At 36.2% G+C, this 10,636-nt stretch overlaps 1 protein-coding gene and 1 pseudogene across 1 annotated transcript; one reads left to right on the top strand and one right to left on the bottom strand.

The window, feature by feature from the left end:
• LOC106374095 lies at positions 1 to 4,781 on the top strand (annotated as a pseudogene).
• Positions 4,782 to 7,474: 2,693 nt separating this feature from the next.
• LOC106375065 (F-box/kelch-repeat protein At3g13680) lies at positions 7,475 to 10,636 on the bottom strand. The gene is made up of 5 exons (XM_048744615.1): positions 9,720 to 10,636; positions 9,594 to 9,647; positions 9,216 to 9,305; positions 8,947 to 9,131; positions 7,475 to 8,824 (listed from the first exon to the last, which is right to left on the bottom strand). Exons 1-5 carry the CDS (start codon positions 9,825 to 9,827, stop codon positions 7,612 to 7,614), a joined length of 1,650 nt encoding a protein of 549 aa, XP_048600572.1. The 5' UTR covers positions 9,828 to 10,636; the 3' UTR covers positions 7,475 to 7,611.

The raw sequence follows: 10,636 nt of genomic DNA, 5'->3' as shown, positions 1-10,636 counted from the left end.
TGTACGGACTACAAAGTATATATAATATATCTTAGATTTTGTATTTAATCATTTACTCGTGAAATCTATTAGACTTCATTTCAAATGACACCATATAATAAACATTTAGTTTTGAATAAAAATGAGTTTTAATGAACTATTTGAGCTTAATTGGAGAACACTATATTTAGATGACACATGATTTATAAATAAAAGATCTGATAACATTTAGTGTTAAAACATAATCTAAAATCATTAAATGAATAATACCAAATTATGGTTAAATTTAAACTTTAAAAATGTCCATCATTCTATAGCACCTCTTTAGTTTTAAATAACCTTAAATTCAATTTTAGTAACACTAAATTTTAAAATATATTAAAGATTTACAAAATACAGTATCAAACAATAGTAAATTTCAAATCAATTTCATTAATAGAAAAGCAACATACAGTCGTTAGATTTGGACTATGTTAAAATCCTCTCTCTTTTTTTAAACAAAGAACATTTATTCTTAAACTCCCTCCTAAAAAATGTCTTTGAATCATAAATACATCACTGAGAGAGCTCTGCACCATCCGACTGCAATATATATCTCACTGTCGGATTCAATTCTTGTTACAACAATCAAACGTAGTAGAGAACTAGAACATCAACCAATAGGATCACTCTAAAACGAAAATAAAAGAAGGCTGTCGATTTGAAAAATCATAGTGTCTCACAGAACTTGAAACTTAGCAAAACGATCATAATCAACATCAGCTGCGGTATGTCATCATCTATCTGGATATTTTCTTCTGATTTGTAATAATGTTCTAGCATTCTTGCTTATGTTAGATTCTGTTTTTTCTTCAATGATTTATAGGAGACAATGGGAAAGATGGTTAATGTGAGTGGCTTCCCACCTGAGGTGAACGCAATGGAGGTTAGACAGCTTTTCGAGAGTATCACTGGTTCGGGAACTATTCACGCGATCAGGCTTAAAAAGACTAAGCATGGTGAAAAATTTTATGCGCTGGTTCAGTTTGCACAAGAGACACATGCGAATAAACTCCTCACGCAATCCACCGAAGTCAACACACCCTATCGTCTCAATTTTCATGAATGGAAATATGAAATTGACAGTAAAGACAAAGCTTCAATGGAACATTATATCGACGGTTTACTCATGCATTTTGGATTTTTGGCGACACCAGAGAAATTCAAATACCTGTACAGTGCTGGTTGTTCGTTTGGAAGTGGTAACCAGAACCTGCATTTCTCGGCGCATTTGAGTGAAGACTACCGAATGGAGCTGCCTTATGAAAACATCTGGCAAATCAGTTGGCATCTCTCACAAGAAAAGGATTCAAAGCTTCTTTTGATTCAGTTAAAAGGAGGTCCCAAAATTTATGAAAACCAGAATCAACATCTCGATCCTGAGTATGAAAAGTTAAACTTCTGCAGAGGTGGTTTTGATAATGAGTGGATAAGAACTACAGATTTTACATCATCTTCTCTAATCGGTCAGTCATCTGGCATTGTTTTCAAGTTTCCCCGTGAGCTCAAGGTTGATTTCAAAAATATTTTAATCAACAGTTCCCTCTTACACTATCTTACTCTGGAGTTGGGGTTTCATATTCATCAAATACCAACAGCCTTGCCCCTGTTGTTGATCCACCTCCAGAATTTGGTTTGCCTTTTGAGGTCTTGTTCAACGTTAGTTCATTGGTCCAGAATGGGTGTCTTCCTCCCACAAGTCTTGATACTGCTTTTTATCAGTTTCTTGATCCCAAAACACTTGACAGAGCATTCATTGATTATGCTCTTCCAAAGTTATTATCCCTTGGAAAATGTCCGTATGATCATATTGCTTGGCTAACCAAAGAGTACTTGGAATGGGGGAAGAAAGAAAAGCCAACGGAATCAACTTTGGACTATCAACATGGACTTTTTGATATACGTAGGGTCAAAATTACACCTACGCGAGTGTACTTCTCTGGACCAAAGCCTCATGAGTCAAATCGGGTACTTAGAGAATATGCCAAGCATATCAACAATTTCATCATAGTGTCTTTTGTTGATGAGAATCTGAAAACTCTTTCCTGCAATGATCTGTCTCCAAGATCTTCTGTGAACAGAAAGACCAAGGTTTACGACAGGATATATTCTGTTCTTAGCGATGGTGTTGTGATCGGAAAGAAAAAAATTGAGTTTCTTGCTTACTCGGCTAGCCAGTTGAAGAGCACATCGACTTGGATGTTTGCACCCATCGACGGGGTTAAGGCAGCGGATATTAGATCCTGGATGGGGGACTTTGGGAGCATAAAGAATGTTGCCAAGTATGCTGCAAGGCTGGGACAATCTTTCGGCTCTTCTAAAGAGACGCTCACTGTCGAAGCTGATGATGTTGAGCTGATTCCTGATGTGGAGATCTTCTCTTCAGGGAAACGCTATGTGTTTTCAGATGGAATTGGGAAAATTTCTTCCGATTTTGCTGAACTAGTGGCTAGGAAATGCGATATTGAAGGAGTGTCTCCATCTGCGTTTCAGATTAGATATGGAGGGTACAAAGGAGTAGTCGCTAAGGATCCAAACTCCTCAAAGAAACTGTCTTTGAGGAGTAGTATGAGAAAGTTCCATTCGGATCACACAAAACTGGATGTGTTGGCATGGACCAAGGAACAGCCTTGTTATCTAAACAGACAAATGATAACACTTTTGTCCACTTTGGGGGTTAGTGACAGTGTTTTTGAAAAGAAACACAAGGAAGTTGTGGATACGTTAGACTTCGTCTTAATTGACCCGATGAAGATTCTCTGTCTAATGCCTCCAAGGGAGCATACCAAATTTCTCAAGGATCTAGTCTCTTGTGGTATTAAACCCTCAGAGCCATTTCTATCAATGATGCTTCACTACATCAGAGAATCAAAACTGGTGGAACTACGTACCAAGACCCGTATTCTAATTCCTAAAGGTAGATCCATGATGGGTTGTATGGATGAAACGAATACTCTAGAATACGGGCAGGTGTTCGTACGATGTTCATATTCGACAAATCTCAGTCTCACGTCAGAATCCAGTCCCACACAAGATCCTACTCTCACCCTAGATTCCAAGCCGCCATACAACATCATAGGAGATGTTGTTGTTGCGAAAAGTCCGTGCTTGCATCCCGGAGATGTCCGTGTGCTTAAAGCTATTGCAGTGACAGATTTGAATCATATGACTGACTGCATTGTTTTCCCCCAAAAGGGGCATAGGTAAACACCTTTTTTAAATGTTGATTGTGATTGTTTTGAGAAGTATTATTTGCTTTTGGTTTGAATTTTTTTTCTTCTGTTTGGTTGCTGCATAGGCCACATCCAAATGAGTGTTCTGGAAGCGATTTGGATGGAGATTTGTATTTCGTAAGCTGGGATCCTGAGCTGATACCACCAAATACGTATGAGCCAATGGACTACACTGCTGAGGAACCTCAAGCTTTGGATCATGAGGTCACCATTCAGGTCAGAAGAGTTAAATCAAGCTATTGTTATCGTAAGTTTATTATTTGTTAAAGAATAATTCATGATTGTTGGCTTTATAAATTCCAGGAAATCACCAACCATTTCACGAACTACCCTCTGAATAACAATGTAGGAACAATCTCAAATTTGCATAAGGTGTTTGCGGATAAAGAGGGGGAGAAGGCAGGGAGCAAACAATGCCTTGAACTGGCAAAGATGTTTTCAGCAGCTGTTGATTTCCCGAAAACCGGGGTTGAAGTCAAAATACCACCACATTTGTATGTAAAAGAATATCCAGATTTTATGGAAAATCAGAATAAACTAGCGTACAAGTCCAAGACAGTGATCGGTAAGCTTTTCAGAGAGCTCAAGAAACTAGGTCCTCCATCTATCTCGAGCACATCCTCCACTCCTTTGTCTCATGATAAGGATCTTGTGTTCATGGGATTTCAGAACCATATTGAGCTAGCAACCGACTACAAGAAAAGTTACGATTCAAAATTACGTCATTTGATGGACACTTTTGGAATTGAAACAGAAGCTGAGATTGTTTGTCGTGGTATGGGGATGACAGAGCCGTTCACCGAGAGTGGGGAGATGATTGAAAAGGCGTTTCGCTCGCTGACAAAAGAGGCATTATCTTGGTTCATTGCCGATGAAGGGGTGGATGAATTGGCAAAAGCCTCTGCTTGGTATATTGTGACAAATTACAAAGACTATGTGTCAACGGACTGCCTTGAGAGCAATCAACTCTGGAGCTTCCCATGGTGCGTTTATGATAGGCTATTGAAGATCAAAACGCTGAACAACAAGGCAGAAGTTTGTGAAGAGACGCATTAAAACTGTGTTTTGTTACTAATAAGATAATTTTAGAGATTTTGCTCATATCATGTTCATAAAACTAAAGGAACAAGACTGAGTATAACTTTTTTATCAACGAACAAGACTGAGTATATGCGAAAGTACAGTACCTATGCATTTAATGCATTTTTTAAAGTATAATAATTCAGAAGTTTGCCCTGTAGACAGTACTTGGTTCCCTATTTGGCTTTGATCTTCCATACCAGTTTGATTTATGTTGTTGGGTTCTGTAACAAAACTTCTGTTCTCTAAGTTTCTAGATGGATCTTCACTGGGATCATCATTTGACATATCAGTTGGAGTTTCAAGATGCCAGGATTTTAGGTTTGCCCCCACCAAGGTGGAGATCAAGACAGATTCTCCCCTTGATGATTAATCATTCTAGTAAGACCACCTTGCAGATGAATCAAAACTGACAGACTTGAGAAGACTTCTATTTGCGTTTTGTTCTCCCTCTTCCAATGAATCACATGAAACTTGAAAGAACACAGTACACAAACCCAAAACCAAGAAGAACCTTTGTCCGAGAGGATACAACACCAAGAAGATCCCATAAGCTCCCAAGTTAACAAAAAGGTGCCAAATTATAATTTGGTTCCCGTAAAGCAAACGCAATCAAACAGATATATATCCTCTCTTAAATTCCAATCTAGTAACTCCAAGGACCTTTTTCTCCCCCCTTTCTGAATCTCTTCCATATTTGTCAAATCACTGAGTCAAAGCTTATTACAGCCTCTTGATTTTTGGATCCGAAATACATAACTGTGCAAGCCATCATTATGAGATTTTACCGATATAATAATCACAAAACTAAAAGGAATAAGAACAGGGATTATTACTTGTCTAGTACTACCTAGTTTGCCTGCGCCTTCTTTGCCTCAGCAGCAACTGCTCCACAGGGGGATTCAGAAACAATCTTAATCTTGACATTTATCTTCAAAGTAATCACACATAACCAAAAAACTAGCATGAGAACGATGTGATACTACCACGGGATCATCATAGCTAAACATGCCTTCTTATAGAGCCAGCCAACCTTATTGGGATCAGAGACATCATGAAGCTGGAGAATCATTTGGGAACAAGTGTCAGTGAGATCACTCTTAATCTCTGTTAGTGCTTCAGAATGCGATTTTCTATGACCGCTTGCACACTCCCCAAAGTTTCGAAGAGAGACAGCAAGAATCAACATACAGAAGATCAGAACAACCATCAAAAGCCAGCACAAGATTATACGACGAGAAGCTTAAGTCAACAAAAGGCGTGGCAAGAAATGTACCTGAGTTGAGAGAAGGTACAACAACAATGAGAGTAATGAACAGGGCCGTGCCTGACTTTTTCTAGGTTAGAAGCATAGAATTTTTTTAATTTGAATTTGTTTTAAGATAAACTATTTAACCTAAAATAACTGGTAAAAACACAGATAATACAAAAACGATGCTAAAGCTATCCCGAACTTGTGACCTGATCAGTTAAAGCAGCTTAATCAAGCACGGAATTAAAGACAACTTTACGGAAATCGACCCTAAAATAATACTACGTCCGTTCCCGAAAGTAAGATGTTTTAGATTTTTTTCTTGTTCCACAGAGATAGATTTTCTATATTGTTAAGGTATTTTTTTATACTTTTGAGGAACATTAATTGAGAATATTTGAATTGATTAAATTTCATTAGTGGAAAGTTATTGGAAAGTGTATAATAAAGTAAAAAATAAATTAAATTATAAACATTTATTAAATTCTTAATAACCGTGCATACTCTAGAAAATCTTACTTTCAGGAACAGAGGGAGTATTTAGTCTAACCGGCCCCGACTCCAATGCTTGACCTGCTTCCTATCAAGCATGGCCCTGGTAATGCAGTCCACAGGCTGAACAATATGAGTCAACTACCTTCTTTTTGTAAGTGAAAAACATGCAATTGTTAGAACTTTAAAATACCACTAGATAATAACGTGATTATTAGTTTCGTTATTTTTTAATAAGGAGACATTAATCTGTTTAATCTGGATATCGGTTCGGTTTTAGATTGTTTTTGGTTTTTAATCTCCTAAAATATAACTACCATTTTAAATAAATGTTTATTTGGTTTGTTCGGTTAAAATGTTTGATGTTTTAGTTTTTTTTTTCCTGTGATAATCAAAAATTACTATTATTTGTTTGTTTTCATGTTATAAATCTTAGATAGTTGTGATGTCGAACCAATGGTTTCATATTATAGTTTCTAAACGGATAATAGTTAAAAAAAGAAAAGAAAATTATTAATATAAATCATTTTACTACAATTTGGCCGATAGTGAAAGAAGCATTAAGGAAAATAATATTTTAACTTAAAAAAATCAGATATTTCAGTTGTGGTAAATACTTAGTTATAAGGTGCTCACGTCAATGTGCACATGTATGTATGTAAAAGTATATAAAGATGGTTGATAAATATATAAAGATACTGTTAATTAATATTAAATGACATTTTTTCAAAATAATACATGAAAAATAAAATTCTTAAAATGAAATTATTTAAAAACAAAAATATTGTAAAATTTATATAAACTATAATATATAACTTATATATAATTTTTTTTAATATATGTATATATGCATATAATGGATCAAATTGGATATCCGTTCCTATCAATATTGATATTTGTGATTTGATTTTTTTTTACGGATATTACATTTTAGTATTTGATTTGCTTCGTAGAGTAACGAATATCCGGATTTTCGGTTCGAATCAAAATGGATAACGAATCGAATCAAAATATATGAATTATTTATCCAGCTTTATTCGTAAACAGTAAAAATAACGTAAAGAAGAACCATGCATGTGAGTTTTATATTAAAAAAAGTAAAGTATTGAACATATTTATGTAGAGTTTGGCTGAGAACCTCTCTACATGTGACATGTGTCCATTTTAGTGTGAACGCATTTATTATAATGCTTTTACATACATGTTTCAAGTTTATTGTGAACGCATTTATTACAATTATTCTCTTTTAATATATAAGGGATATTCAATGAGAGAGGATTTGAAAAAAAAACTAAAATTTTATGAAATTTCTAATTCAATAAGCCCCTCTAAAAGTACGATATTGGATTAATACATGTTGATTTTTGGAAGATTATACCATATGTTAAAATTATAACAATTCAGAGGAAATAATTTACCACTTAACTTAAGCAAACATAATCATAGTTAGATGATGATATATATCAAAAGACAAACTAACAATTGACAGCCAATTGTTGAAATTGGAACTGATTAATCATCGCCTTCTTTCCATGTTCACGGTTGCATTTGCAGTTGCGCTGTGCTTGGAACATAAGAGCACACAACTGGGCGACATAAATCAGAGATCAAAAATCCAAATTTGTTAAGTTTTCCATGATCCAGGGCCTCTCCAACATTCACAGGTTTGAAATATTCATCTTCTCCAATTATGTTAGCTCTTTGGTTGTAATGGGTCTCAGTCCGTGCTTGTCCACCATTGTCCAAATCGACAACCACAGCAACTTTCTTCTCCTCGTCTATGAAGAAACTACCAGCTTGAAAATCAACCCGACAGAAAGAGGTGGTTCTCAAGAACTTGCTCCACGAAACTGCACCCAGATCAATATTACTTGAGACCCAAATCTCCAATGTGTGATCAATCACGCTGCTTTGATGTAATACCGCAAGCTGCTCTTCTCTGACACAAGATAGAGACACAAAGTTGCCTACATCATGAGTTTTAAACGGAAGAGGCAACCGCTTTCCAAATTTTTCTGTTGTAAAATCAAAAGAGATTATCTCCTCAGTTTTATTTCTTCTACCTATCGTCCACCTCTCTTCAGCCAAAAAATAAGTATGACCCTTCAAAGACACGCCGTGTTGATAACTATCTATATTCCAGTCGGGACTGACGTTAAAAACCTTCCACGAACTAGAGCTCAACTCGTATATTTCGTACCCAAAAATCAGGTATTTGTCGACGCTTCCAAATTCACCTTTGGTGTCATACTTGCCAAAAACCCTCAAGATTTTGTAGTTACGGTTCTTGTCATATCCAACAGCATATCTGTCTTCACTTCGGAAAGTGTTTCTTGGTTGGATCCACCTTGTTTGCCCCAAATAAGGATTCCACACCAAAAGTCTCGACCTGTCCTTGGTGACACATAGCAATAAACCTCCACAGTGAAAGACCTGAGTGATTTCTACTTGGTCAAGTATACTGACTTCCTTTATAGATGGATCAACGAAGTCTCCTTCGTTTCCAATTCCTTGGAGATCAAACTTCATCGAACAAACCTTATAATCTTTCAGCATGAACCCAAGAAACTGCTTCCTTCCTGTTGATGCTGACTTACCAAAAACCTGGTTTTTGGATAAATCATTCCACTTTCTGCAAGTGGAACGCACTGCACTTAGGGATGTCAACGGAACCCTAGACAATATCTCTTCTGCCAAATCATCTGGAAGATCAGACATTGTTGTCACTTCTCCACATTTCAACAAACGGCTGCAGTGAAAAAAGGATAAAGATTAGAAAGATCATATACTATACCTTGAGGGAGATAATGAGTATTCAGTGAGATAAAAAGTAGATTCAGGAACAAAAGAGAGAAGATAATAGAATCAAACCTATCGTCCAACATATAAGTTTCAGCCTTCTCTATGAAACCTATGGCAATCGCAAACCACTGCAGCTCTCCACCAAATACTTCTTTTGCTCTACGGTCCAACCCCAGACCAGCACAAATCTGCACCAGCATTTCTCTCTCGTCCAGCATATTCACAATTTTTTTTATTTGGTCGACATGTTGGGGCTTTATATACGTTCAAGATGAATCAGACTCGCTTAGTGAGCTCTTCCTTAGGAAAAAATATCAAGATCAATTTACACACCGTACCTTTAGATTTTCTTCTACCACTCGGGTGAGATAGCTTTCAAGTTCTGACCCGCGGATGTGAGTCAAATATTTTTGCCAGTTCTGAGGATTCTGCCATAAAGAGACAGGCGAATAGTCATGCATTAGAACAATTCCAATAGAGAGTTCTCAACATAAAATCCTCAAAATAAATATATATATTATGTATATATAAATATTAATATTTAATTGCAAGTATCTCAAAATTATCGGAAACTTAACCTAGCTTTAAGATATCTACAGTTAAATACTAGTATTTATATATACATACATGTATTTCGAGAATCCCACAATTAAATATATAATGTTTAGTTCTATGCTCAAGGAGTATGTAAACTTAAGAAGAGAGGCTATACTTACATCCAACCTGCCTAGATTTGGTTTGATTATCTGAACAGCTTCGAAAGGGTATCTCTGCACCAAAACCTCACTTAGTGTCCAACCAACTTGAAGGTGACATATTTATTGTAAAAGTATACAGCCTACCTTCACGCAGATACCAAATCCTATACACAGCTCCTCTGGCAAGAAAGTAGTCTTGGAAGCAGGAGTCACCAGGATGCACTGGCTTTCACTCACTATAGCATTTTGCATAAATCGATCAGCAATCCCGCGGTTAGGATACTACAATATACATAAACAAAACTAAATAAAAGTGCCTCAGGAAAAACAATGAAAAAGATACTAAAGGCTACCCATATACTTATTAACAATTGGAAAAAAAAAAAAAACTAAATATAACTGCGTCAGGAAGAGACCACAATGGTTTCCATAACACAGGATGTTGCTTTGCCAATGGCAAAATACTAAAGGCTAGCATATGCTGACAATTGAAAATAAAAAACTCAATGAGAGTGAAAACAGGAGCAGGTGACGAGATAATTTTGCAAGGACCTAAATAAAAATAAAAATAAGCCAAGCAAATAAAAATTCAGTTCAGAACATAAGCCAAGCAAATAAAAATACACAATTCAGGTTCGTACGGCAAGAAAGTTTAAAACCCACATGGCCAGCCAGAGACGAAAGCCACGTAAATCAAGACCAAAACAAATCCAAACACGCAGTTCTGTGTTGATGTATAACAAGTGAATAAGTGTGCACTAAACTGAAAGTGAGAAACTCTACGCAACGTATATAACTTTATCAGTCGGAGAGAAGCAAAACCCAGAAGAGATGTGCATGGATCAGACCAAAAATAAAAGAGATGTGCATGGATCAGACCAAAAATAAAAGAGATGTGCATGGATCAGATCAAAAGGCAATAACACCAGGACTGAATAACACTATAGATCCACCCAGGAACCAAGCCAATTAAAGACCCAATAATCGGTGAAAGAAACAAACATGATTCGGTGAAAACGATGAAGGGAGAATCTGGTACCAGTAGAGGCTAAAAGGAGATC

This window comes from Brassica napus, chromosome C1, assembly GCF_020379485.1.
Source record: "Brassica napus cultivar Da-Ae chromosome C1, Da-Ae, whole genome shotgun sequence".
Lineage (NCBI taxonomy): Eukaryota > Viridiplantae > Streptophyta > Magnoliopsida > Brassicales > Brassicaceae > Brassica > Brassica napus.
Note: the sequence above shows the minus strand (reverse complement) of the source record. Positions and strands in the feature narration are given on the sequence as shown.

Excerpts from the sequence above, each read along its gene's own strand:
- LOC106375065 (XM_048744615.1), bottom strand. The coding sequence starts at position 9,827 with ATGCAAAATGCTATAGTGAGTGAAAGCCAGTGCATCCTGGTGACTCCT. Across the intron at positions 9,648-9,719 it reads GATTTGGTATCTGCGTGAAG|AGATACCCTTTCGAAGCTGT; the intron begins GTAGGCTGTATA and ends GTTTTGGTGCAG. Across the intron at positions 8,825-8,946 it reads ACTTATATGTTGGACGATAG|CCGTTTGTTGAAATGTGGAG; the intron begins GTTTGATTCTAT and ends TTTTCACTGCAG.